Genomic DNA, 27,885 nt, shown 5'->3' with positions numbered 1-27,885 from the left:
AGTCCCATTTCATCTGCGGGACCTAGTGGACAAGGAGCTGGACAGTCTGGTAGAGTTGGACATTATTGATAAGGTTGATGGCCCGACCCCCTGGGTGTCTCCGATCGTCATTGCCAGAAAGCCTAAACAACCGGACTCTGTGCGCATCTGTGTGGGCATGAGGCTCCCGAATAAGGCGATCAAGTGCGAATGTCACATCACCCCCATGATTGATGACATTATCACTGAACTGCAAGGGGTGCACTTCCCCAAGCTAGACCTTCAGGACGGATACCATCAGGTGGTTCTACGTCCAGTTTCTCGATATATACCAACTTTCACCATGCACTACAGCCTCTACAGGTACAAGCGCCTGAGCTTTGGTGTGTCGGCGGTGGCAGAGGTCTTTCAGAACATCATCCGTGGGGCCCTCGCTGACTTGGATGGCGTCTTGATTATCAGTGACGACATCTTGGTGTTTGCAAGGATAGAGGTGGAGCACCAGGACAGGCTGGTCAAGCCATTGGAATGTCTCCAGACTCTTGGACTAACACTACATGGGGACAAGTGTGAGTTCCTTAAGAAGACTATTGAATTATTTGGGTTTGTGTTCAATGAAGGTGGCGTGTCGCCGAATCCTCAGAAGGTAAAGGACATTGTTGAGGCACGGCCGGCCCCCGGAGAACGTATCGGAGGTCCAAAGCTTCTTGGGAATGGTCACTTATTGTGGCCGGTTCATCAGGAACCTTGCTTCCCGGTCAGAACCATTGTGTGCGTTTTCCAAGAGGCACGTCACGTGGCAGTGGGGACTACTTGAGCAGGCTGCATTTGCAGATAGGCACACTCGCCACAAGTGTAGCTGAGGAATGCAAGGAGCGATGTCCCCGATTCAAGGGGATGATCCTTTTATGTTTCCGGTGGGGAGAAGGAGGAGCCAGGCCCTCCCTCCTATCCTGTTGTGGAGTAGGGTAGGGCCTTTAGTCCACCTAACCAACTCGTGCATCTCCTGTACCTCACCCAACTCGTCTGTGCCGGTCCCAGGTTTGCCAGCACCCTGTGCAAGATTTTTTGTTGAGCTCCCACCACGCCCCACTCCACCCTCCTCAACATTCTGACAGCATTATAGCCAACCCACCACAAATGCAGAACAGCAGGGGGCTCTGTTATGTTGTTCGGCTGATACTGAGAACTGAGCCCCCTGTTGTTCTTGTAAGTGTGTTTAAGGACAAGCTCAGTATTGTGTAAACCTAAATATCGGTCTGGCCCAGTGACTATTAAATGACCCTGAGATGGAGACAAGGTGCCCTTTATTTGCTGCACCCTTGTGCGGCAGCATACTCTGAGTGCACCTTGAGCCGGCGCTTTGCGTGGAGAACTACTGTGCAGGCTGACAGTGAGGGCAGGCACGCTAGATCTATTTCAGGTCTAGCCTTTGCAACAGGTGGTCAGTCCCTTTCCTGTTCGTCCCCACTCCCATGCCACAAGGGCCTATAGCTGTGGCATTCTCGACCAATCTGGAATGTCCTGCCAATAGCTCCATGCTGTAGGCTGGTCAAGCTGGTGAGAGAACACTATGAGTTCACAGCATTTCCCTGAAATCTGTGTGAAATCGTCAGTAACTGGTTAAAATCCCAGAACCTGATTGGTACTTGGATGGGAAGTGGTCCGACTCACCAGTAAATGGGCCAGTCAGAATAGTGTTTTGGCCGTGGCCCATCCTGCTCCTCTCCGTATCTGGGCCACTGAAGAGCAGACTGGCACTCCAGCGCATGCATGACTGACATGCCCACCCAACATGCCGGCATCCGGGCATGCACTGGTGCGCAGGTCTTCTGTATGGGGCAAAGGGCGCTGGAAGGCAGACATAGCAGTTCTAGTCAAGGCCGCTGATGTGCTCCACTCTCCCTCCCTAGCACACTTGACAAGTGTGTCAAAGGAACCAGGGGTGACTCCTTCAGGTGCCTAGGGCCAGGTTGACTCTGGTTGCTCAGGGGTCTTTCCCCTATGCTGCGCCAAGGAGCTGGAACGCCCTTCCACCAGACCTAAGGGCATGCCGATCCTTTACTAGCTTTAAACGTGGACTGAAGACAGCTCTGTTTCACTGACCTTGTTATATTCTGAACCTTGAATAATGTTACTGGCTTTTCTGGTGCTTGTTTGTTTTTTGTTGTTTGTTCTTGGCAAGCGCTTCTATACCCACGGGCTCTTGTCTAGCGATACATAAATATAATAAATAGGGACGCCAAGGGCGATCTGAGGCGAGTGTCCCTCTTCCCCATTTCCATACTGCTTCAGGGGCAGCAACCACCGACTGCTGAGCAGGCGATGCTGCCGGTGCCCACATGTCCACATTGTCGTACTTACCCTCAGGCATAAATCAGGGAATTACGACAGGTCGTGGGGACTGAGGGGGCCCGCCTGTGGCGGCGGGAGGTTCTACCGTTTCAAGCTAATTGCCGGGATTGCGCCTTCCTTGTGGGAATACCTGCAAGTAATACGCTGGTTTCTGCCCCATTCTGCCCTGCCTTACTTAACATTGATTTCCCAGCTTCAGTAGATTTTCAGGAAAGATTGTGTCCATTGACTGGGAGAACTCTTGGAAAGTTTTCCTCTAAACAGCGTTTAGCCTTAGACACAGATAATCATAATGAGAGGGGTTGGCAATTTATCCAATTTAGTGGTGCCCTGTAACCATAAATCCTATAGTCACACTCTAGGCAGATGACATCTGCTTGGGAGCTAGTGGGCAAAGCAAGGCCTGTCTATGAAATCTCAGGGGACTGTCCATCCGAAGGCAAAGTCATCTGTTTGCGACCATTCACGTGGCTCAAAATGAAGTTGCGGCGCCTTTGGTTACTGCTTATGTTGGCATTGACCTGGGATAGAAGGACAGTATAAGATGTCTCCCCACCCACAGGGGCCCCCCTCTTACTAAAACATTAGGGATGGCCTCATCTTGCCATGTTCGGCAAGTCAAGTTTAACGAGCGGAAGATGGGGTCATGCAAACTGGTTCATGATCATAGATTACTTGGGGAATTTCCCATTATTACTAGTTAGTCTGAAAGGCCCTACTAGGTTAGGAACGTTGAAGCAAAACAGCGCCATATATTTTGTCTGCCAGATTATATCGTGCACCCGGGGATCTTGACTACTGCCTGAGGTTTTATCTCTTCCTCTCCAATGCCATGGTTACTTGACTTGTTGAAGACTGCAGCGGATACATACTTTTGTCTCATCCTGCTCTAACCCCCTTTTCTGTCCGAAAACCGTAGTCATCAGCACCAGGGTTTTACATGGTGATTGTTTTCTACCAAGGGACTGTTTCCATTGTTGTTCTAGCCCTCGGTCTTCCCAGTCAGAGATGACAGGGTAGTTACAAACTCCTCCTATCAGAGAGTGTGATGGTGTAAATGACAGGAATCACCATTCCTCCCAATGTTTGAATATCTTGGTCGCACGCTTCTTTCTTTGGAAGGTCAGGTTAGAGGGGTGTGATAAGGACCAAATGTCTTCAAACGAGGTTGGCAGTTCTGAGCTGTGCTATTTTCCTACGTATGGATTTCTTGGGCCTGTGGTCTTTTCCCAGGTGAGCCGAGCCCTTTGGCGCTGGCAGGGCATGGCTTTAAGATCCAAGGGTCATCCTGGGATAGCATACTATACCCTGTTATGGTCTGTTGATGCTGTCTTTCTCACAGGAGCTTGCAATGTTCCAGCAATGGCAAGTAAGTCAAAATCGGGCTGCCAGGCCACCGAGATTGGAGGTAAGTTTGTTCCCTTGGATCCTCCATCAAAGTTTTCCATCCTTGATTCTAGTGGACTTCCTAAGTCCATGCCCTGATTGAGTGGTTTTGGTTTCTTTCCTTTGAAGAATTTTTTCTCACGTTCTGCACTTTTTACAAGCTAATGGGTTCCATATTGATAGTCTCCACAACATCTCAGTTTCCTAGCGTCGTGAACACTGTCCAGGGTTGCTCTGATGAGGTTGAAATGGCTATTGCCCGAATACTGCCCATGTCATATCCATTACCCCAGAATTGAGCCTTGCCAATTCTGTTGTCTACAACTCCTTACAATCTTACATCATGTCCTTTGCTTCCAAAACTGCCATGTCAATTGTCTTCTAAGTTGCGGTTGTTACGTCTATTGATCCAGAGCTGCCCTTGACCAAGTCCATTGCACACAGAAATGTCAATGTCACTGCCTGTTTCTCATCCAGTGCCGGAAAAGTGTTCCTTACCTAGTCCATTTCCCCAAGATCTGCCCACACCGTGTCAATGGTCCTAGTACTACCCCTTGCTTTGTACATTGTCTTTGAACTGCTCATGTCAAATCCTTTGCCCTCCAGAAATGTGCTCTGTCCTGTCCATTGCTCTAGGACTGATACTGACAGGCCCTTTGCCCTCATTGAACTGCCCACGTCACGCCCATTTCCCCCAGAATTGACCCTTGGCATGCCAATTCCCCCCAACACTACTACCCATGTAATGTCCATTGTCCCAGAATTGTCCCTTGCCATGTCTGTTGCTGACGGAACTGCACTGCCCATGTCATGTCCTTTGACCTAAGAACCCCCCTTGCTATATCCGTTGCCCCAATGCTAAATCCTTTGTCCCAGAACCACCCATTGCCCTTTATACTACCCAAGCCACATTTATTGACACAAGAGATGCCCTTACCATGCCTATTGCACTCATAATAGTCTATGTCATGCCATTTAATCTATAACTGCTCATGTCACAACCATTGCCCAAATCTGCCTGTGTCAGTGCCCCTGAAGTGCTAAATGCCCTGTCCATTTTTCCACAGACCACCCAAAACGTGTCCACAGTACTGCCACTCACTTGTCATGTCTTCTGACGTAGAACTGTCCACGTCACATCCATTGCCCCGTGAATTGCTGCATGTCCTGTCTACTGTCCCAGAAGTGTCAGCATCAGTGCTTTTACCCGAGAATTGCACTTCACATTAATTGCCCTCAGAATTGACTCGTGACAGGGCCATTCCCTCACAACTGCTCATGTAATGTCCTTTGCCTGAGAATGTCCCTTTGTCATGTTCCTTGCCACAGAACTACGCCAATAGCATGTCCATTGGCCCCAGAACTGCCCATGTCATGTCGTTTGACCTCATAACCACCCGTACCATGCGAAGTGCCTCCAGAGCTCGCTACTTGCTCTTAACCTAAACTGTCCACGTCACTTCCATTGCCCCCAGAAGTGCCCCTTTTGTGTCTATATACCCAGAATTGCCCATGTCAAGCACATTGCCCCAAAACTAAGCATGCTGTGTGCTTTGCCCCTAGATCTACATCTTGCCATGTCCATTGCCCCTGGAACTGCCATGTTTTGTCATTTGCCCCCGGTATGTACCCTTCCATGTCTATTGCCTCAGAATGGAACATTTGATGTTCATTGCCCCAGACTAAACATTGTGATGTATATTGCAGAGAACTGCCTGTTTCACATAATTTGCCAAGAGAGTTGTTGCCCTGTCCATTGCACGGATAATTGCCCATGTCATGCCCTTTGCCCTAGAACTGCCTGTGTCTTGTCCAGTATCCCTCCAAAACTGCCAATATCACATAATGTACCCCCAGAAGTGCCCATTGACCTAGATCTGCCCATGGCAATTCAGTTGTACCCAGAAATGCCAGATTTGTATGTTTTTCACCAAGGGCTACCCCTTGCCATGTCCACAGCCCCTATAACTATCATGATGTTTCTTTCCCCATATCTGCTACTTACCACACCTATTGCACCAAAACTGCTCATGCCACATACATTTCACCACGGCTATCTGTTGCCATGATCATTTCCCTCAGAATTGCCCGCATCATGCCTTTTGCCACAGAACTTCCCAGGTTATGTCCATTGGCCAAAACTGCTCATGTCAAATCCATTCCCCCAGACATATTGCATGCCATGTGATTTCAGCAAGAACTGACCATGTAACATCCTTTTCCACAGAATAGAACTTCCCCATGTCATATTCATGGTCCCAGAACTTCCCATGTCATATCAGTTACCACTACAACTGACTATGACTGCCCGTAACACATCCATTGCCTGAGAATAAACCCTTGCCGTCTTAATTGCCCCCAGACTGCCCATGTCATACCATTTACCCCCAGTACCTCCATTTTCCAAGTCAATTGCTCCAGAACGGCATTGTCCATTTCACATGCTTTCACTCCAGAAATGCCCCTTGCCATGTCCATTGCCCCAGAATTGTCCATGCCCCGCCCTTCACCCCTGAAGTGCTACTTTTCATGTCCATTTCCCCAGAAATTCATTCTGAATTCCTTTTGAAAACAAATCACCCCTTACACTCCAACCTAAAGCCTGACCTCTAGCCAAGCCATTCTAGTCACCCTGAGGAGACCCAGAGGAAGGGTGCAGACTAGCACACTGAACAATCCGGACACCCCTTGCCTGACATCACAATAGAACCATGACTAGCCCCGGAAGGCTCCCAAGACCTTTCTGAGGAATCATTCTGCTGCCAGGAGAGCCTGGCAGGACTCGATCCCTTCTAGAACTGGACCCGGCCCTGCACTTACTCTGCTACCCGTTTCCATCAAACACAGTCTCACCCATGTCACACTACTCGCCCGAACGACTGCTTAAATTGCTGTGTAACACAATGTCAGATGGGTAAACCAAATGCATCACCAGGGCGTCTTCAGGCAGGGGTGCTGACTCCACCAATCTTACCTCTGGGCTGGACTGGTACAAGGAGCACTCCAAGCCAACCGCGGGAAGCTCGTTATGTTGCACAAAATGGCAAAATCCAACCCTCAATTAAGCTGCAGGACATCCAGGCCATGGTGCAGTCCTATGAGGTCTTGCAAACTGATTGGGCAAACACCCTCCTGATGGTGCTCCCAGCTGCTCACTTGACGACCCTAAAAGCAGTCCACAATGCGGCAGAATACCTTATTATGTCTACTTAGAAATGTGACCGAATTACCTGCATGCTGCACAAAATACACAGACTTCCTCTCCAGACCAGGGTATTGTTCAAGACTGCATGTATTATACACAAAGCAGCCATGAGTAGCACACCAGTGTATCTAGCAGCTAAGCTCTTCATATGTGAAAGCGCCCGCTCTTGGTGCAACAAATTGACCAACCGGCTCAAATTACAAGTTGCCCAAAAAGAGAGGATCCACAAATAATCGTTCTCTTGCCATGCACCGACCCTCTGGAACTCAATCCGGATATCGACTTGGACTGCCTCCACAATTCTCCAATTCTGCAAAGCTCTCAAAAAGTGGGTTTCTAACACTACCTGCCCAAGCTCTAATCCCAGTGGACGCACAGACTGTCCCACAGACTGCAACTCAAGGCATAGCGCGCCTCTTAAAGGGGGCCCAGTCCAAATACAGGCCGATCACACTCTGTACAGCGCTCCGCCACTCTCAAGCTAGGTTTGCACTGTAAAAAATCAAATAAAAAAAGATACTGACTAAATGTAGGCTCTGGTCATAATTCTGTTATTTAAAATGGACGTTTGCAGTTGACATATCAGGATAATTTATTATAGCACAAAAGTAAAATAAACTGTGATTCTACTGTTTTGTGATACCAAGCAAGCATGATGTCACTCGCTGCTGACATCACGGTTCATACGCCGTCAGTGATGATATCACGTTAATGACTGCTCTCAATCTTGACATCAACGCGTATGATGACTCACTGTCAACTGTCCCGTCTTATGATTTCACTCACGTCAAACCCAGAGGTCTCCTATTACACTCACCGAAGACACCACGGCTTTATCCTGTCACTGATTTATGATTTCCAGGATTAAAATGTCACTTATTTACGAGTCGAGATGTATGATTTCACTCACAGGTAACATTGCAGGTTTATGATATCACTCACGCATGAAACTGCAAGCATGTGATTTCAATCTTCCGCGGCATCACGCCTATGCTTTAACTCTTTGATGGCATTGGGGAGTAATTTGACTCAAGGGTTCTAGGGCGATATCTCAAGTTTACGGCTTTGCCCACCGGTTGCGTCACGCGTTAATGGCTCCATTCATTGCGACATTGCAGGCGGGTATCGTCCCTGGCTGTGACATCACCTGTGATTAACGCCTCTGCACGTACAAACGACAGAAGTGCGCGGAGTCTATCGGAGACGTCGCAGCTTTGCATAGAAATCCGTGACGCCATACATCAACACCATTAGATATACGAGGCGATGGCAACAGCGCGGGTGCATACCAGAAATACGGGTGTCGTGATTATGCCAGTGGGGACGGGGCCAGCTGGTACCGTCACAATAGCACCTTTTAAGAGCCGAACATATATTGGTTCCATAAGTTACACAACAAAAGAATGGCAGGGGTGGGTAATTGCTGCTGGTCCATGGCACACTGGCGCCTACGAAAGGGTCTCGGAGGCAGCACCATCTGATTTTTATCATGATCGGTCCGGTCGTTAAATCGCGACATTCCAGTCTATAAGACAAGCGGGTCACCTGCAGACTGCCAGGAAGCGAAGAACACACGAACACACGAAAAAGACGGCATTTAAGAAAAAGAAACACATTACCTGTCAGCAGTTCTATCTTATGCCCAAGCACTTTCATCGCAGCTGGTGCGTCGGGCTGTGCCACCCACCGAAGGAGAGACCGGCCACCACCGGCGACCTCGGAGCGAAACTGCTGCTGGGGAGAAGGGGGTGCCGAGAGGAAATTGGGGGACTGGTGGGGGGGGGGGCACGGTAACGGCAGCAGCTGAGTGGTGCACGAGAGGGCGGCGAGAGGCAGTGGACCCCCGAGGACGCGAGGCAACTGTTCCACGATGCAGACGCACTGCTCCCAGCATTCACACAACAGGCAGGCAGCAAGCAGCGGGGCTGGCGCTGCAGACCCTGCAATGATGACTTCAACGCACCGAGTCTACAGCCAGCTGGAGCCTGACAGCCGACAGAGCTCGCGACGCAGAGCCAAGAAGCCTCTAACGCAGCGCCAGACCCAGAAACAGCCAGCCACATTGCCTAAGCAGCACAAGAGTCTCCCGACAGACAAAGAGACATGTCCAGCAAGCATGCCCAATGACCAGCAGAAACGGAGAAACATCCCAAAACCAAGCGCAGAGCCGTAGATACCACCCCCCCACCCCTAAACTGCCCAAATACCAGGACTGGCCCCCAGAAATGCAATGCCATGCATTCATCCACACCGCCGTGGACCAGAAAGAGCCAATAGCCCTTTCCAACACGACCAGGGGCACAGGGATATAATAATAATAATAATAATAATAATCCAATAGCACTGCCCACAGGGGCCCCTTGATATCCAGCAGCACTGCCCAACACTAACAGGGGCCCAGGAATAACTATTAGCACTGAACACACCACCGGGGTGCGTGCAAGGGAGGCCGAGATATCATGTTGTCCTTCCAAACACTAATAGGGAATCAGGGATATCCAGTAGAACTGCCCAACACTACTAGGGACCCGAGGAATGGCCAGTACCACTGCCCAACACTACTAGGTACCCGAGGATGCCCAGTACCACTGCCCAACACTATCAGGTACCCGAGGATGCCCAGTACCACTGCCCGACACTACTAGGGACCCAGGAATATCCAACTGAACTCGCCAACACTACCAGGAACTCAAAGATATCTAGTGGGACTACCCAACCTTAATAGGGACCTGGGATATCCAATAACAATGCCTACAACTACTAGGGACCCAGAGATATCCAATAACAATGCCTACAACTACTAGGGACCCAGGGATATCCAATAGCGATGCCCAACATTAATAGGGACTCATAGCACTTCTCAGCACTACTTAGGGCCCAACAGGGATATACAATAACGCTACTCAAAACTAACAGGGACCTGGAAACATCCAATAGCAATGCCTAAAACTACTAGGGGCCTGAAACGATCAAATAACACAATCCAACACTGCTAGGGACCCGGGGATATCCAATAGCAATGCCCGAAACGACTAAGTATCCAGGATACTTAATAGCACTGAACAACAGTACTAAGGGCCCTGATCTATGCAACAGCACTCCCCAACACCGCAGGGGACCCGGGGATATTCAATAGCATTGAACTACAGTACTAAGGGCCCGGATCTATGCAACAGCACTGCCGAACACTGCAAGGGACCCAGGGATACTCAATAGCATTGAACAACAATACCAGGGGCCCAGATCTGTACACCAGCACTTCCCAACACTGCAAGGGACCCAAGGATACTCAATAGCATTGAACAACAGTGCCAGGACCCCGGATCTATGCAACAGCACTGCCGAACACTGCAAGGGACCCAGGGATACTCAATAGCATTGAACAACAATACCAGGGGCCCAGATCTGTACACCAGCACTTCCCAACACTGCAAGGTACCCAGGGATACTCAATAGCATTGCCCACCGCTCCCAGGAGCCCAGTGATATCCAATAAAACACTACCCAAACAGCAGTAGAGGCCAGAGCTATTCAGGCTCATCATAATATGCATGTGACAGCCTTCATGTAAACATTTTGTAGTCAAAAAGAACATTTTGAAGCAGATGTGTACATTATGCACCATTAATGCTTAATTAAAAATAGTGACCGAACTTTCAGAATGGAATTGCTGATATCATCTTGGGCCTCCTATTTGAAAAAGCTCTTCAAAAGGGAAGGGAGTTGGTGGATCTTGGGAACAGTGGTGTGGAGGGCAGCAGATATCACACAAGGACACTGATGTGTACTTCACAGTTATTAAAAGGAGTGCCAGATTGGTACAACACTACAGTCTGTGCCCTTTTAGCTGCATTTAAGAGTCAAGACATTCCAGTTTGCATGGTTTGTTACTGGTGCAAAAGTGCGATAACCTGGGCGGCCTGTCAGATACAACGAAGACACAGCGACACCTGATGTCACTTAGCGTTGACAGGTGAACTTTCCAAAAGGTGGGCAGTAAACACCCACCCGTGCAAGCAAAACGAAAACCTCTTGGAAATGTTGTAAACAATGGAACGAAATCATCAGTTTTACACACCATCTTTCCAAAAAGTAATCGGATTTCCAGGCGGATCTAGAGGGGAACACGTGAGAAACTGCACTACTTCAGAGGACAGGACTGCCACATTTCCCAGGAGCAATATTTAACCACTGCCCAAATCCTACTACTGCCCCATAGATACTCAGTATCCCTGCCCTTACATCTTAAAGGCACAGACACACCGTTTCACACTCAGTGGGAGCTAGTGCAGTTTCAAACAGGTGGCTGTAAAATGCGAACCCAACATTGGAGATGTCCATCAAAGCGACCATGCCATGTTGCTGGTGAATTCTTTTGTGAGGGGATGGCTTCTCTCACCAAGAACACGGGGGTCATTTAATTGCGGGGTTGGGCGGGGCCTATAAGGATTTCCTATGGGAAATCAGGACGAACATGCACGCCCTTAGCTGCAGCTTCAAACACCCCGATGCAGCTGGAAGCCTCCTCTAGTGGGGTCTAGAATGGTCTAGTCTTTGTTTGCAGGCAGGGCTGAAGGTGATTGGGGGGTGCCTTATGCAATGGTGCGACAGTGTTGTCATCCTTTGATGTGTGTGTGCTGCCATCTGCAGGTGGGTGTGTCTATGTACATCTGTGCATGTCTGTGTTCTGCCATCCATTGCAGTAGCTAATGTGTGTGTGCTGCCATCCGCTGATGGGTGTGTGTGTGTGTATTCTTAAATTGTCTTTTAGCTGCTATCCATTAATGTTAATGTGATGTGTGTGCTGCGCTCCGTTGGTGTGTGAGTGTCTGGTGTTTGCTGCTATCCATTGTTACTATTGTGTTTCTGTGTGTGCTTCCATCCACTATTTAAGTGGTGTGTGTGTGGGTGTGTTTGCGAATTTGTGCGTTTGCGTGAGCTGCTGTCAGTTGCTGTGATATGTATGGATATGCATGTGTGCTGTCATCTGTTTGTGTGTGTTGCCATCCATTGTTAAGCGTCTGTCTGTGTGTGCGGCCATCCGTTGCTTTTTTTGATGCCATCTGTTGTGTTTGTGCCGCCATCCTCTGTTGTATTTCGGTGTGTGTGCTGACATCCATTCTGGTTTGTGTGCATGTTCTGCCATCCATTGTTCGTATGCGTGTGCGTGTGCTCATCTGTTGTTGCTATGTGTTGTGTGTGAACTTCCATCTGTTGTTGTTCTATGTGTGCTGCCATCCATTGGTGGGTTTGTGTGCGTGTGCTGCCATCCATACTTTGCTGTGCTATGGGATATGTGCTACCACATGTGGTTGTTGTCTGGTGTGTGTGTGTGTGGCCATCTGCTGTGAGTGATCGTTGTTGTGCTAGAGTGTGTGCTGCCATTTGTTACTACTGATGTGTGTGCATATGTGTGCATGTCAGTGTGTGCTGCCATTTGTTGTCTTCATTGTTATGAGTGTGTTTTACCCTCTATTTTTGTTGTGTGTAGATACTTATTGTTGCTGTGTGTGAGTGTGTGTCTGGTGTGTTGAGGGTCGGACTGGGACAAGAAATAGATATGCCTGGACACCCAAAAAAAAGTGGGCCAGTCCCGCCTCAAAAAAGTGGCCCATCCCTCGCATCACGACCCTTGACCTCTGATGACATCACCGCAAGTGATGTCATTTGACCCCATCCCAAAGTGACATCCCAGGAAGCAGTGAAACATGACCCTTCACCCCTTGACAAAACAGGAAGCGGCATCAAATAGCATTGTTCCTAAGTACACTACGAAAAATATGGTTATGATTTCACTAATGTGATATACATTTCATACAAGAATGGATTACCACATGTATCATTAATATTTGTGTGTATAGATCCATGGCCAAATGATACTATGTTAGTGTATAGCACTTATGCTTAAGCTCTTTTTTATAGAACAAATATGCATACAATATCACCCAGCCTGTGTTGGTACTCATTTATCGACCTAAGAAGGATGAAAGGCTGAGATGGCCTTGCTGGGATTCGAACCTGCAGGTCACACACACCTCGCAGCAGTGAGCGCTCAACCCACTGAGCTATCATATCGGCTAAAATAAAATGAGAAATTACTATGTAGTGGATACCATTAAACTGGTAACTGAGATTTAACAGCAGACCAGTTAAGTTCATCTGCATGACTGGTGCAAAGTTGGCCGCATGTCAAGCCTGCATGCATCTACTTTCAGGCTTCAGAGATTGGCAAAATAGGGAAAGCAGCGCACTCACAGGACATCCCATACTCTGAGCACTCGTTACCTCATACATGCAAACAAACATCCTGAATAGCATGCGAGGGAGATGGGAAAGATACACACATTGGGCCTCATTACAAGTTTGGCGGTAGCCTTGCCGGTCTAACCGTCAGGCTGCCAGCAAACATGCACATTTTTCCGACGCTAGGTAATAGGCAATTATCAGGGTATTACAACCCCGGTGGACCCGGTTATTGCCCATTCCCGTGCGCCACAAAATATCCGTTGTTTTTTTCTTTCTGTGTGTGTCGAAATGTTTTGGTGGTTTCGTTTGTGCTTCCATTCATTGATGTTGTGTTTATTTGTAGGAGTGTGTTTTCTGCCATCCTCTGGTGCATGTGGGTACATCTGTATATGCGTCGGGGATCGGGTGGTCAATGCTGAAATTGTCTTTTGTGTGTTTGCTGCCATCCATTAGTGTTAATGTGTTTAGTGTTCTACCAAATATTGATTTGTGTATGTGTGTGCTGCCATCCATTGATGTTTTTGTGTACATGTGTGTCCTTCCATTCATTGTTGTGATGTTTGTGTGTGTGTGTATGCATGCTTGTTTGCTTGTTTGCAGCCTCTGTTGTCACTTTATTTGTATATGCGTGTGTGAGTTTGGTTTTTGACATTGCTTGGTTTGGTGTGTATGCATGTGCCTCGGTCCTGCCATCTGTTGATGAGTGTACACCAGTGTCTGTGGCCATCCGTTGTAGTGTCACTGCCATCTGTTGGTGTTTTGTGCTGCTATACATTATTGTTTTGTTTGTGTATGTGTGTGCTTGCATCTGATGGTGTGAGTGTGAGCTGTCGTCTTTTGTGTGTGTATGTCTGTGTGTATATTTGTGCTGCCATCCGTTTTTTTCTGTATCTTGCTATCCTCTGCGTTTGGTGTATGTTATGTTACTTTGCATTTATATAGCGCCTTTTGTATCATTGGTATGATCTCAAGGCTCTGGTAGGTTGAACGCCCTAGGGAACCGTAGTTCAAGCCAGTAGAGAGAGAGAGAGAGTGGTAAGGTGCGTGGGTGCACCGGATATGTGTGCATCTGGTGTGGCATTTGCGTGATAGCTGCTTCTTAGCGATAAGTGTGGTGGTTGGGAGGTCAGGAATATGTGTTCATTCTGGTCGGTTGATACCCAGACTGATTTCTGGCTGCGTTAGGCCTGAGGGGACCCATAGGCTAGAGGGTGTGCTGAGCCGGATGTGTTTAATTAGGATGATGAGGTGTATGTGGCGAGTTTTAGTATGAGAACAGCTATACCGAATGTATCATAGTATCGCTGTGTTCTAGATGAGTGGTGGTGTATAGGAGAGAGTAAGCATGGTGATGTGATATGGTGGTTTTCAGTAAGGTGCATGGGATTGAGCGCACATCTGAACCATTTCTTCTGTCCGTTTTATTCACTCAGTGTGTTCAATCAGCTTTGTCTGTTCATACATTTCGTCTGGTTCATCATTTAGTTTGTTAGTATTTCCATTCATTCCATCATTCGATCATTCTTCTGTATAAACTGCTCATCCGTTCCATCTACTTCATCCATTCCACGTACTTCATCCGTTCCGCATATTTCATCCGTCCACGCACTCCATTTGTCCCACGCGCTCCATCCGTCCCACACACTCCATCCGTCCCACGCACCCCATCTGTCCCACGCACCCCATCCATCCCACGCACCCCATCTGTCCCACGCACTCCACCTGTCCCACGCACTCCATCCATCCCACGCACTCCATCTGTCCCACGCTCTCCATCCGTTCCACGCTCTCCATCCGTTCCATGCTCTCCATCCATTTCGTTCACTCCATCCGTTCCATCAACTCCATCCGCTCCAACCCCTCCATCCGTTCCATCCACTCCATTCACTCTATCCATACCATGCTCTTTATCCATATATATGTGCTGCCTTATTCTGTTGTAGTTCTATGTTTATGGTTTGTGTATGTGTTCTGCCATCCATTGTTGGTGTGTGGGTGTGTGTGTATGTTTGTGCATGTGTGTGACCACCCTTTGTTCTGTTTGTGCTGCCATCTGTTGTTTTTCTTTTTGGACTGTCATCCAGTGGTGGTGCTGTGTGTGATGTCATCCATCTACTATTGTGTTTGTGTGGTTTGCCTATGGTATGGTATGGTAATGTTTATTTGTAAATCACCTATACACAAGGCAGTGTTTCAAAGCACTCAAGGAGGGAGGGAACAAGGGGAAAAAACAAGTCATTTAGTGCCCTTGAACTTCTGAATGATAAGAGTCTGCACAGGCAGAGTAAGTGCATATAGTACAATTAAACAGTGTAGATAACAGCAAATAGGTCTGACTTTGATTCTTCAGTTTTTTCAAGTGCATTGTGGCGCCACCATGCTAGAATGGGAGACAGGGAAGATGGACAGACGATCTTCGTGGCATGGTACGTTCAGATTGTGGTAGTGCAAAGACAGTACAGGAGATGGAAGAGGGTTATGGGGGGGGGGTATCCAAGTGCACTCAGTAGTCAGAAAAAAATGGTAAGTGCTGAGAGAATGACCCTTCTCATTGGTCTTTGAGGGATTTCAGCGCCAGAGAGATGCGGCTCCTGGGCTTGAGGACAAGGATTAAGTCTTGCGGTTCTGTTCTGGATGAGCTGAAGAGGATGCAAAGCAGAGGCAGGGAGGTTGAGAAAGAGGCTGTTGCAGTAGTCCAGCCTAGAGAGAACCAGGGCTCTGGAGACAGTGAGCTGCTCCAGGAAGGAGAGAAAATGAAGAGTACCTCTGAGGAGGTGCAGTTGGGAGTTAGGCTTTTTAGAGATGTCCGAAAGTGAGTGGAGAAGGAGCGAGTGGAGTCGAAGATGACCCCAAGGTTTTTTGCCTCGCAGGTCGGTGCGGGTGCAGGGCCCAGGGAGGTTGGTCAAAGTGAGAGTGGGAAAGTGGGAGCAGGAGTCCCAATGCGAATGATCTCAGTCTTACTGGCGTCAAGGCAGAGGTCATTTGCAGCACACCATGACTGAATTGCGGACAGACATTCAGATATGAGCGCGGTAGAGGAGGTGGCTGAGGGTAGCCTGAAGGAGAGTTGTGTGTCATTCGCATAACACTGGAACTGGTAGCATAACTATGCTACCATCTGTTGTTGCGTGTGTCTTTGGATGATGCGCCATATGTTGTTGTATTTGCTGATAGTTGTGGGTTGTGTGCTGCTTTTTGTTGTTATTGTATGCATGGCTGTGCTACCATCCATCGTCTTCATTGTTGTGTCTGTTCTACTATCTGTTTATGTTTTCTGTGTGTCTAGTCATACTTTGTTGGTGTGTGTACGTGGACTACTTTTGTTGTGTGTGCCACCATCCATTGCTGTTTCGTGTGTTAACATCTGTTGGTGGTGTTGTGTATTCTTCCATACATTGTTGTTGTTTATGTGTGTGGGGTGTTTGTTGCCATCCATTTATTTTATTTTGTATTTGTACTGCTGTCTGTTGTTTTGTCTGCGGTTTTCCATGGGTGTGGTGATTTATGTGCTACCATTTGTTGGAGGACATGTTGGGTGCATGTACAGTGCTCTTTATCGTCTTCATTGTTGTAGTTTGTGTGTCCTACCTTCTGCTTTTGTTCTTGTGTGTATGGGCCTTTGTGTGCTGTAATCCATCACATCTGTGTTGCCGCTATCCATTGTTTTCCTTGTCTATGTGTCTGTTAGTTCCCATTCATAATTGTGTGTATGTTGCTTTTTGTTGCTGTTTGTGTTTATTTGTGTTTGTGTGTGAGTGTGTGTGCTGCCACCTATTGTGATGGTGTATGTATGCTACCATTTGTTGATGTGTGTGTGTATTTCCATTCATTGTTAATGTTGTATGTCCGCGTGCATGCTGCCATTTGCTGTTGACGTTTTTATGCTCTGTACTGCAATCTATTTTTGTTTTATGTGTGTGTGGTTGTGTGTCTAATCCATATGATTTGTATGTGTGGCTGACATCATCACGTCAGTGTTTACTGCCACCCATTGTTTTCTTTGGGTGTGCGTGTGGGCTGCCATCCATAGTTGTGTTGTGTTTATGTGCTGACATCTGTTGGTGTGTGTGTGCTGCCACTTGTTGGTGTGTGTGTCATGCTATCTATGGTGATTGTTGGTTGGGTGTGTGGGCTGCTATACGTTGTTCTTGAGTGTGTGTTCTTGTTGTGTGTTCCTGTTCTTCATTAATGTTTGTGTGTGCTTGCATCATTGCTTTTATTTTTGGTGTGTGTGTTGCCATCCATTGATGCATGAGTGCAGCCATTGGTTGCTGTTTGTAGTGCCATCCATTGTTGCGTGAGTGTTCACATCTGTTGTGTCTGCTGGCGTCCATTGCTTGTGTGTTTGTGCTACCCTACATTGTTAATGTGTGTGTATGTGCTACCATTCATTGTTCCATTGTGTGTGTGTGTGTTTATGTGCATGTATGTGTGTGTGTGTGCTGCCATCTGTTGTTATTGATGTGTGTGTATGGGCTGCCATTTGTTAACATAGTTGTTTTGTGGTGGTTGTGTGTGCTAGGATCTGTAGGTGTGTGTGTGTGCTGCAATCTGTTGCTGTTGTGTATGTGCTGCCACCCATTGTTGTTTTGTGTGCTTGTGTTGCCATCCTTCCTTGTGAGTGTGTTTGTGCTGCTCTTCATTGTGTTTGCGTGTGTGTGCTTTGCTGCCATCCTCATTGGTCTGTTTGTGCATCTGTGTGTGTGACTCCTGTCACCTGTTGTTATTATTATGTGTGTGTGTGTGTGTGTGCTGCCAGGCATTGTGGTCATTGTTGTGGTGTGTGGGTGTGTGCTGGTGATTGTGTGTCTGTGTGTGTGTGTGCTACAACCCTTTGGTGTATTTGCATGTGGTGCCATCTACTGTTGGGTGTGTTTGTGCTGCCGTCCATAATTGTGTGCGGGCACGTCCATGCGCAGGGGCATGCTGTTCTCTATTGTGTGTGTGTTTGTTTGTGTTCTGCCATCTATTGTTTTTGTTTGCAGGCTGCCATTAATTGGTTTTGTGGCAAGTGTGTGTATGTGTGTACATTTGTGAGCTACAACCCTTTTTTGGCAGCTGTCTATGTGCTACCATTTGTTTTTTGTGGCGGTGTGTGTGACTGTGTGTTGCCACCCGTTAAGTGTGTGCTTCCATCCATTTTTGTGTTTGCTGCCATCTGTTGATGTTGGTGTTGGTGTGTCTGTGGGTGCATGCTGCGACCCGTGTTTGTTGGTATGTGTGTGTGCTGCCATCTGTTGCTGGTATGTGTGTGAGTGGACGTGTGCTTGCTGCTATTGGTTGTTGTTGCGGTGTCTGTGTGTATTGCCATCTGTTGATTGTGTGTGGCTGTGTTGTTTCCATCCATTTTTATTTTGTGGACGTGTTTGTGTGTGTGCTGCTATCCATCGTTGTTGTTGGTGTATTGGTGTGTTGCTATCCAATATTGTGCATCTGCTGCCATCCATTGTGTTGCGTGTGTGTGTTGTTGGTGTGTGCTGCCATTACTTGTTTTGTGTGTAGGTGTGAGTTTGTGCCATCTGTTGGTGTGTGCTGTCTTTAGTTGTTTTGTGTGTGTGTGGGTGCATTCATTTCCTGTTGTTCCTAAGTGTGCGCAAGTGACAGAGCTGTGGATTTCCTGCAAGGACCCATGCCGTGCATAGAGGCGAAGCTTGCACCAACATCCATACCATTGTATATGCATTCGATAAGATGGGTTCAAATGGTGCATTTTACAGGACAATTTCCCAAGGAAACCGAGTAAAAAACCACAGACTTGACATGCAGTTCTGATGGAGGGACACATTCACTTGTTCAATACTTCAGAGGCAACATCTCCCATAATACTAATGAGTTTTACTAAACAGCAACAAATAATGTGTGTGTCCATCGGACATGTTGTGCCTGGCTGGTACAAACACTGGATGTATGTACAATAGACAAATAATGTGACCAAACCATTGAAGCAGTGCTTGATACGGTGTACTAACAACTCTCTGGGAAAAACGCATGCTAGTGACACAAATGGTTTATAGTGAAAAAACCGAATTACAAAATATCGAAAACAAAAATCTCGAATCCAAAATATCAAAAACAAAAATCTCGAATTTTTTTTTTTAGTACGTTTTTATTTCGAAATGGGGAGGTTCTCCCCCAACCCCCCTTTTTTCTTTTTTTTTATACTTACCTGAACCCACAAATACATATAAATAAATAAATAAATAATTCGAGAAATGTTTTTTTTTCGAGATTTTGGATTCGGGATTTTGGTGATTCGATATTTTGTTTTCGGTTTTTTGACCGACCACCGACACAAATACAAAAAGCACATTATTATAACTCCTCATGCCCCCCGCAGAAATTGCCATGCCAGTTTCAGGTTTTCCCCAGAAAAAAATGCTATGCTAACTTTAGAGTGCCCTTAGAAAATGCCCAGGAATTATTCATTGTCCAGGAAAAATCACGGCATGCCAGTTGCCTCAGTAGAGCACATTACTAGGTCATGCCCATGTACTTGTTCCCAAAAGCTTCCATGGCAATTTCATTTTGCTGACTAGTTTACTGGTGCCCCCAAAAAGTTGCCCATGCCAGTTTCAACAGTGCCAATATCACACTGCTCACGTTAAACACATCTCCCTGCCACATCATTGTGACACGAAAATGATCATGCCAGTTGCACATTGCGGCCAGAAAACTAGGATGCTGGTTTTGACAGTGCTGTTTCTGTTTCATATTGATCAGTGCTGCCATACCATGTTGTTTCCACCAGAAAATACAATGGCATTTACCAATTCGTCCAAGATGCTATGTCAGTTTCACATTGTCTTCTGAAAATTCTTCTTCTAATTGAATATTGTCCCAAAACATGATTACAGTGCCTAAGCCTCCAACAATTGTCAAGCTAGTTTCAACAGTCTGTGATAAGTTCCCACTGTCCCAATTAGGTTAATCGTTTTGCCAACTGATAGTCCCAGGAATGTCCATGACAGTTTCACACTTCAGCTAGAAAATGACCCTGTAATGCTAGTTTCCATAGGACCATGCACATTTCCCACTGCCCTAGTTAAGCATATTTCGTTGCCATACACCAATAATATTTCTATGGCTGTTACTATTGTCACCAGTAAATTACCATGCCAGTTTCACATTGCATCCAGAAAATCCCCCGTTACATTCAACAGTGTTCTGCTAGTTTAACATTGTCCCATTTAGGCAAACGGGCAGGCCACATGATTGTCTCAGTACATTGTCATGTCATTTTTTTTTATTACATCCAGGAACTGTTCATGCAAGTTTCACATAGCCCCCCAAAATACAATGACCTCACATTACCTCCAAACAATTGTGTTACAATTTGTCCATTTAAAGTTACCCCCCAGAAAATGACCATGCCAGTTTCACACTGACTCCATGCAATGTAAAATGTCATGCATTCGTTTATTTGGCGGCCGACGGTCCATTTCATGGGGATGATATAACTAATCAAAATAGGCAATGTTGTTTGTAAAGCATCAATAGCGAGTGGCATAGCCCACCCAACACTGAAGACCCAGAGACAGTCACTTACTCTCTCCGCACAGCACTAGGGACTCAGAGATATCATATCTCCACAAATCACTAACCTCATACTCCAACCCAAATAGTACAAAAGGCCCAGCGATACCAAACAATTGCAGTATTAACTACAAATATAAACAAAGATATCCAATGACACGTTTCAGACAACACTCCTGTAGCACACCTTGAACACCCCTGCAGAATCAAAGATTATCTATAGCACTGCCCATATTCAGAGTCCGGGTGACCCAGTTGCACCCGAAAACAGCTCTGCAGACCAACAGCAATACAACAACGCAGCCTGAAACCAATAGAAAACCATAGACAGGTGAATTTTATATGCGGATAACTGTGTGTTATAAATTTAGGAAGACTGGGGAACTTTAGGACGGGGGTGGCGGGGGCTGGTCTGCAGTGTGACCAACAGAGGCAGAAAAGGGGGGATCCCAGGTTAGTCAAGAAGGAGTATGCCACATTAGTAGGGACAATAAGGTTGCATCTTTAGACCCAGAGCCCATGCCAGAGCTCCCAGGCAAAACACCCAGACGAAATTAACCCCCGAATCAATTTATTTATTTGTATTTGTAAAGCGCTGTTGCAAGAAAGTGTCTTAGTTACAGGAACAGTTCATTGCTTTGGGTTACAGTGAGCATAAAGGCATAGTATAGTCAGACATAGGTGGTTACAGGTTAAAGTGTCATAAATATACAGTGAATGCTCACCTCAGAGTGGCAACGTTATACAAACCGCCGGGTTTTTATCGCTTTCCTGAAGGCTAGGAGTGAGTCAATTCTCCTGATGTGCGGAGGTAGGGAGTTCCAGTGTGTCGCCTCCTGCCCTAAATCCTGAGTGACTTGGGATTGGTGATCCGGTTGGTGTAGGTGGTTCTGATGGGTCTGTCTGAGATGGGTATGGAGATTCTCTGAGATAGGTAGAGGGGGGCCGTGTTGTGGATGCATTTGGCGGGTGGGTGCCATTCCGCCCGCCAGGTCTGACCGTGGCGGGTGGGGCAGCACACGCCTGTAGCATTGTACTATGCCAGTCCGGTAACAACGGTGCCGGTAGACTTACCGGCACCATAGTTACAGGTCTGGAATACTCAGAATAAGGCCCACTGTGTTGCGCAATCTGGCCGGGTCCACGCCCCTTGGCCCTGCCCCCTCCTTCCCAAAGACCCACCCCTCCTAAGAAGTGACAGCTCCCCCAATCAATGTTTTCCATTTCCAGCACTGTACAGAGGAAAGCAGAGCCGAAAGCATCAAAACGCTGCTACAGCAGATACAATATACATTTTTTAACAGTAAGACATTGCATAGGCACAGTGATTGCCATATTGTGAAAATATAGACACCAACTGAAACACTGAGGAAGCGCGAGCGGGTTTATGCAGGAGTCAGGGATGTTGTGGGAGCAGGAGGGGCTGTTAGAGAGCTGGTAGAAGGGAGAAAATATTTGGGGGTGATGGGAGGAATTTGGGATATTGTGACCCATTCCAATTTGACCCACTGCATCACTTTACAAATGGGGAAAGAAACAGCCAAAATGGATGCGCTAACCTGCAAAACTGTGTTTGGGTCACAACCACAAAAGGCTGCACCCCTGCCACACACAGTCAAAGTGGGGGTGAAAACAGAGTTATCACTGCAGGAACATGCCAGTGGGATTTGTTACATTTAGCATGGAGCAAGGCAGCAGAATTGTCCTGAAAACGAAAATGCCTTTTAAAATTTAGCTTTGCAACCTCCAAAGTGCTAGATCCATTCATTTCCAGTGAATCCATGAGAGTAAAAGGGTTACAGATCATCCAGTGTTGGATGGAGGTGCTCAGAGGAGCCAGGCCTCATTGACTGACAGAAGCTTAGAAATGTATCTCATGAAAAACCAGCCCAACAAAATGTGTTGTCAGTTCCAGGGGTAAAATGCGGCTAAAATGGCAAAATGTAACCATTTCAACTGTGCAGGCAGAAACTTCAAACAAAAGCTGAATACATATATCCAGACTGCATGACAAATCCCAGCACTCAAGGAAAGAACTGGTGCTGAATAAAATGTGTGTGCTGCAGAAGAAAATCTGAATTAAAAGACTCAATAATGTGCTTTTACCAGGAAGAAAGTGCAAAATCGCCTGTTTTTAAAGCTTGTTTTGTTGAAAGGCCTAATTCTGTAAGAAATGTCAAAATCCACCTATAAACTGTGTCATTGATATGTGTTAATGAAAGATGCAGGTAACTCAAAGTTAAAACCCAGTCTTGAGTTAATTAACTATTTAATTCTGATCTGACAGCCTTATCCTGGTAATGTATAATGGTTGTGTTGAGCTATCCCTTGATAGTGCGCCGAAAAATAATGGAATGGCAAGTAGTGATGATTAATCAATTCCTGTTTATTTTTGTGATGTTAGAGCCTTTGTGGATGACACGTGTTTCGGCAGAGCTGCCTTTATCGAATCCAGGCTATATAGATAGCTCATAAGTCACTGCATAATGCATAAAGGTGCTGAAGTTCACAGGGATGAATCCCTCCTGAATCCCTCCTGATACAAAGAAGTCCTCCGTATGTACGAGTGTCCTGGACACTTATCCTGGTAATGGGTAACACTTCAATGCTGGCAGAAAAGGACTAATTGCTGCTAGGAGGTTTTCGCATACTCATGACAAAGAACTCATCAGACCTTTGGCTGGGCCCCAGCCAGAGACAATGGCAGGCTTGAACACTCATCCCCACAGGGGGGGGCAGGAAACTTCCCTCTCAAGGAAGAGGAACCCCAACCTGATCAAAGGAATTTGGCAGATGTTGCCAGTTGAAAGAAAAGTAAAAAAAACTGCTAAGAACTTTTGGTGCTTAAATGCCTATTTGTAATAAAGCTTTAAAGACTTTTAACTTTGCCACAAGAAGCAGGATAAGTCTAAAAGTTGGTAGTTGTAAATCAAATTTTATGCTCTTTCTTTGAAGACGTGATTGAACTTTGTACTGCATAAGGACCAAAGTTATACAAAAACACTAATTTCGCAGGGACTATTGCACAGATATAATCCGAATTAGGAATTGTTAGGCCAAATCTTTATGATTAAAATTGACAAACTTCCACAGAAAGACAAAGCCAGCTCTCACTGACGTAAGAATTGGATGTTCATGTAAGCCACAAAATATGTAATGCATGTGTCCGATTTCATCAGAGGGCATAATTATAGAAATGTGTATTTGTGGGAAAGTTACATTTTGGTCCTAATAACTGTGGGAGTTTCCCAAATCACATCATAAAATATGACAGCCCTTTCTGTCTTCCAACCAGAAAAAGGCAAGTGCCTTTGACCTATCAGAGCCTTGTGGGTGTGGGTTGTAAGTCTGCCCCTACCATAAACTGAGTGATGTCACTTGGCATGATAATAAGGGAACCTCTGAACACACGGACACACACTGATTCCTGACTACATCCTGATTTCCGCGTGGCGCCCTGTTCCAGAATTCTTCATCTTATTCCTGATCCAGACTACTTTGCAAAACCCAGGCCTCAGCATTTGTTGAACTCCTTTCAGCTAGGCCCAAATCCTGAACCATACCAAAATTAAGGGAATTAATTCGGATCCAGTCTGGCTTTCTACCATTAAGGCTTGCCTGCTGAAACTCGCCATTCCACTGATCTACAGTGTCCAGCAACCAGAAGGGTCAATCCAATCCAGTCCAATTGACCAAAACCGCCCAGCTGACCATCCCGCCAGAAGTGCCTTGCTGTCTGTAGACCCGATCCGTGATGACCAGAACCTGATGGTCCAAAATCTTAATTTAAAGTGGACTGTAAGTATCAATAGGAATCACAGTAACCCATAGTATAGTTGCCTTACATTTTCCTATCCCAATCTATAACTCATCCTATCTTTAACTTACGAACTTGTAATATTGTCACCCCAGTCTTGAAACCTTGCTTTGATTCCTTGTGCTAGTGATAACTTCTTTTGTCTCGTGAAATCCCAACTTCTTAAATTCTCCCACGGGTAATCCAACTGAGTCCTCCAAGGTGGACACAGAGGTGCTGGGGTTGGTTTCCGCAGACCACTCTGGAGCTTAAGTGTTTCAAACTGGTAACCAGCCTGAATACCCTAGTTTAGAGCATAATTGTCATTGTAAAAACTGATTTGTTTTCATTTTCATGCCTTTATTTTCAAAACTGCCTCTCATTCAAGCTTGCATAACTTCCTCAATTGTATAACTAGAGACTTAATTTCATCTCTGGGTTAAACCTAAGACCTGTAGCTACCAAGAACCGCATCCAGAAATAGTGTCTTTGACCCATTTTTATTAAAAATTGCATAGTGAAATTTAGGCAGGAATTTGCATTTGCATTTGTGTGCTTTCTCATTCAAAGTATTTTCTAACTTCTATTCTGATTTAAAGTGTGTATTGTTGCTCATATTGTAGCTTATGTTTGTTAGGACCTGTTCAGACTTGCTCTCATAGGACTTTTTTTTATCAATTTAAGGATTTGTGCACAATTTACATTGTTTTTCCAAGCCATTTTCAGCTGTCATTTTAAAAGTGTACATTTCCAAAAATGCTTTTCTCTCTTGTTTGGGCAGGGAAGATTGCATTCAAACTCTATATACTGTTATTTTATTCCTGAATACCTGCTGCTTACTGACATCTGTGTAGAACTGCTCATTTGTGAATTAAGAACTTTTCAGGGGGAAATCTTAACCTAAGCGCTATCTTTTCACAAGCCAAAACTGTTCTTTTCTCTGTGTTTTACATTCTGTGTTGTTAAAAAGTGAATTCAATTGCCTTACTTACTTTCTTATTTGTATTGTCACCACATTGGTGATTGCTGCCCCTTATATATTAAAACATATGTTGATTTGAATTTTAATAAATAAATAAATATTACCTTTACCAACCAGCCCGATTCCTGGTCCATTGTGACCTTGGGGTATTTTGAGAAGGGTTGTGATATGAGTGGCATATCACTCAGAATATTGAACCTATAGACACAATAAATATTTCATTTGTGCATTGCATGCTAGGCTGAGACCCGGGTGTATTGCCAGATTGAAATCCTTAACAGATTGGGGGGTGGCCTTTAAGGGGAGACTGCTTAGAGCACTCTGGAAGGCGTGGCAGATCTTGATACACCAGGCCTCATATTCAAGCGACACCATGTCTTCTACAGCAGGAGGTACATGCGTTTACCCAGCAGGTTAAGCACTCCAAACAGGAAGCTGACGCCTTCTGGCTCTTAATCCAGGTGTCCCCTTTCCCTCATTGAAACACTCTATTTACTTCATACATGCAACAATCTCGGGTCTAGCCACTTAAGGCGGTTTTCAAACTCTCTGTGCTTCCCCTTGCCGCGGTTGCATTCCGTATTCCTCTGGTATTTCCGGGGGTCTCTTATATCTCCTTTTGCAGCACTAAAGACCCTCAATGCTAGACTCAAAAGAATACGCCACCTTTAACACTATGTTTCTGATCAGGATTGGTGACCCTACCTTAGGACACAACCTTGCCCACTAAGGCCATTCAGCCATCTTAACACACTGCACAGATCGCATTGTAGTTTCATATCACAACACATACTAAAATGGACCCTGTTATCCATTATTCATCACTTCTCAGTGTATTACCCAGGGGTTGCTTATCCCCATGCAAGGATTAGGGCTTTTTGAGCCTCGTATACTCAGGAATCTCCTCACAGGGGATAACTACCAGGGATGACACCCAGACTCCTAGTAACAACACATGCACGCTTTAGGCACTGATTCCCTCTACTGCTGGAAAGCCACCTGCACTCTTACTAATGAAGGTACACCTGCCCTGTGAGGGGATTAGCACTACTAGCTCCTCAGAGAGGGCGGAAATCACTGGCTTTTTAGGAAACCTTTTTAGGAACACCCCCCCCCCTCTGGGAAGCAGCTCCCTGATTAGGTCATGGCACACTCTTCAACGGAGTCTCAGTCTGATGATTCTGTCTAAGGTTCAGTCATTTATGCAAAACCATCATTTATGCAAAACCAATCAGAGTGCCTTATCAAACACAGCCATAAACATCTCTCGCTAAGCTACAGGGAATCCCCGGCATTCTGTTAAAAACCCTTCCATTTTGCTGTCTGACCCTGAAGAGTATCCTGGATAGTGCATGTCATTGGTCAGGATCATACTATGTCAAATGTAAAGAAAATACCATTACTGGTGCCCCTGCATGTGCAACGCGGGCTGTGTTTAGATACAATGCATCCCTGGCTGCAAGCTGCAGCTAGCCCATGTGAAAAGCCTGTTCTTCAAGGTCAGGGATCAGTAACCTATGTGCTCCAGATGTTTACGACTACAATTCCGATGACATCTGGCTATTGATTACGCCTGCTAGGGATGATGGGAGTTGTAGTTCAAAACGGTTCTACGTTGAAAAATGGGGAAAAAACAATGAGGCCCAAAAGACAGTTTTTTTGGGTCAAATTCCCAAAATATTTTCTGAGCCCCCCAACCCCATCCTCCTCACCTCCTACTGCCTTTATTTAGAACCTTACCAAACCCCCATCTATTTTTTTTTTTTAAAAAGGGTACAGTAATACAAGCAAAATGCAACATCGTTTTCTGATTCGTTTTTTGGGTTCTTACCGTCAAAAACATCTGGAGAGCCCCAGGTTGCAGACCCCTACTCTAGGTGTACTCTATGCTCATTTTGTCTTTTATGTCGTTCATAAATGATCTTGTTAGTGGCAGCAGCATTACATCTGTCAATAAATTTGTACAGGGAAAATCTTTTTTTCCCATACCCGTGAATGAAACTTTTTGTAAGAGCAAACACACAGCAAGGCTTTGATTTTTCAAGTGTAAGGAACTTTCTGGCAACCTCGCATCCCAGTCTAAACAGAGAGGTTGGAATTAGGTTTTTCTCTTCTAAGAGGTTTGTCATTAAACTGCAATGCTCCTTTGCTTCCTCTCGGGATAGTAAAAAACCAGTCACTGCGCGGGCAGTGAGTACATTTACAGGGTCCACATGCAGTGCATGTACCCCAGTAATAGCTGGATCCTGACAGTTCTTTGGTATACAAGGGTAGCTTCGTTACCTTTGAAGCACCCATGACAGGGTGTGTTGGTGTTAGCAAATGTTGCCCTTTAGGTAGCCATGTTCCTGTTAGATAATGTATACCAGAGGTCAATGTTTACAGTAAGGCAAATCTCAAAGT

General features: G+C 46.0%; 1 protein-coding gene across 4 annotated transcripts in view; it reads right to left on the bottom strand.

The window, feature by feature from the left end:
• The window catches only part of NDRG4 (NDRG family member 4), an 865,926-nt gene that overhangs the window by 764,691 nt on the left and 73,350 nt on the right, over positions 1-27,885 (bottom strand). For 2 of the 4 annotated variants that reach the window (XM_069654543.1, XM_069654550.1), the window contains exon 1: positions 8,545-8,679. The exons of the other annotated variants lie outside the window; for them this stretch is intronic. In XM_069654543.1, the coding sequence (XP_069510644.1) occupies positions 8,545-8,581 (37 nt within the window). In that variant the 5' untranslated portion in view covers positions 8,582-8,679. Of the gene's footprint in view, positions 1-8,544; positions 8,680-27,885 lie in introns of those variants that run through there. 4 annotated transcript variants of the gene reach the window in all.

The sequence above is a fragment of the Ambystoma mexicanum genome, chromosome 1p (assembly GCF_040938575.1).
Source record: "Ambystoma mexicanum isolate Mex_15411 chromosome 1p, UKY_AmexF1_1, whole genome shotgun sequence".
Taxonomy (NCBI): domain Eukaryota; kingdom Metazoa; phylum Chordata; class Amphibia; order Caudata; family Ambystomatidae; genus Ambystoma; species Ambystoma mexicanum.
The sequence above is the reverse complement of the archived record's forward strand: the minus strand, read 5'-3'. Positions and strand labels throughout refer to the sequence as shown.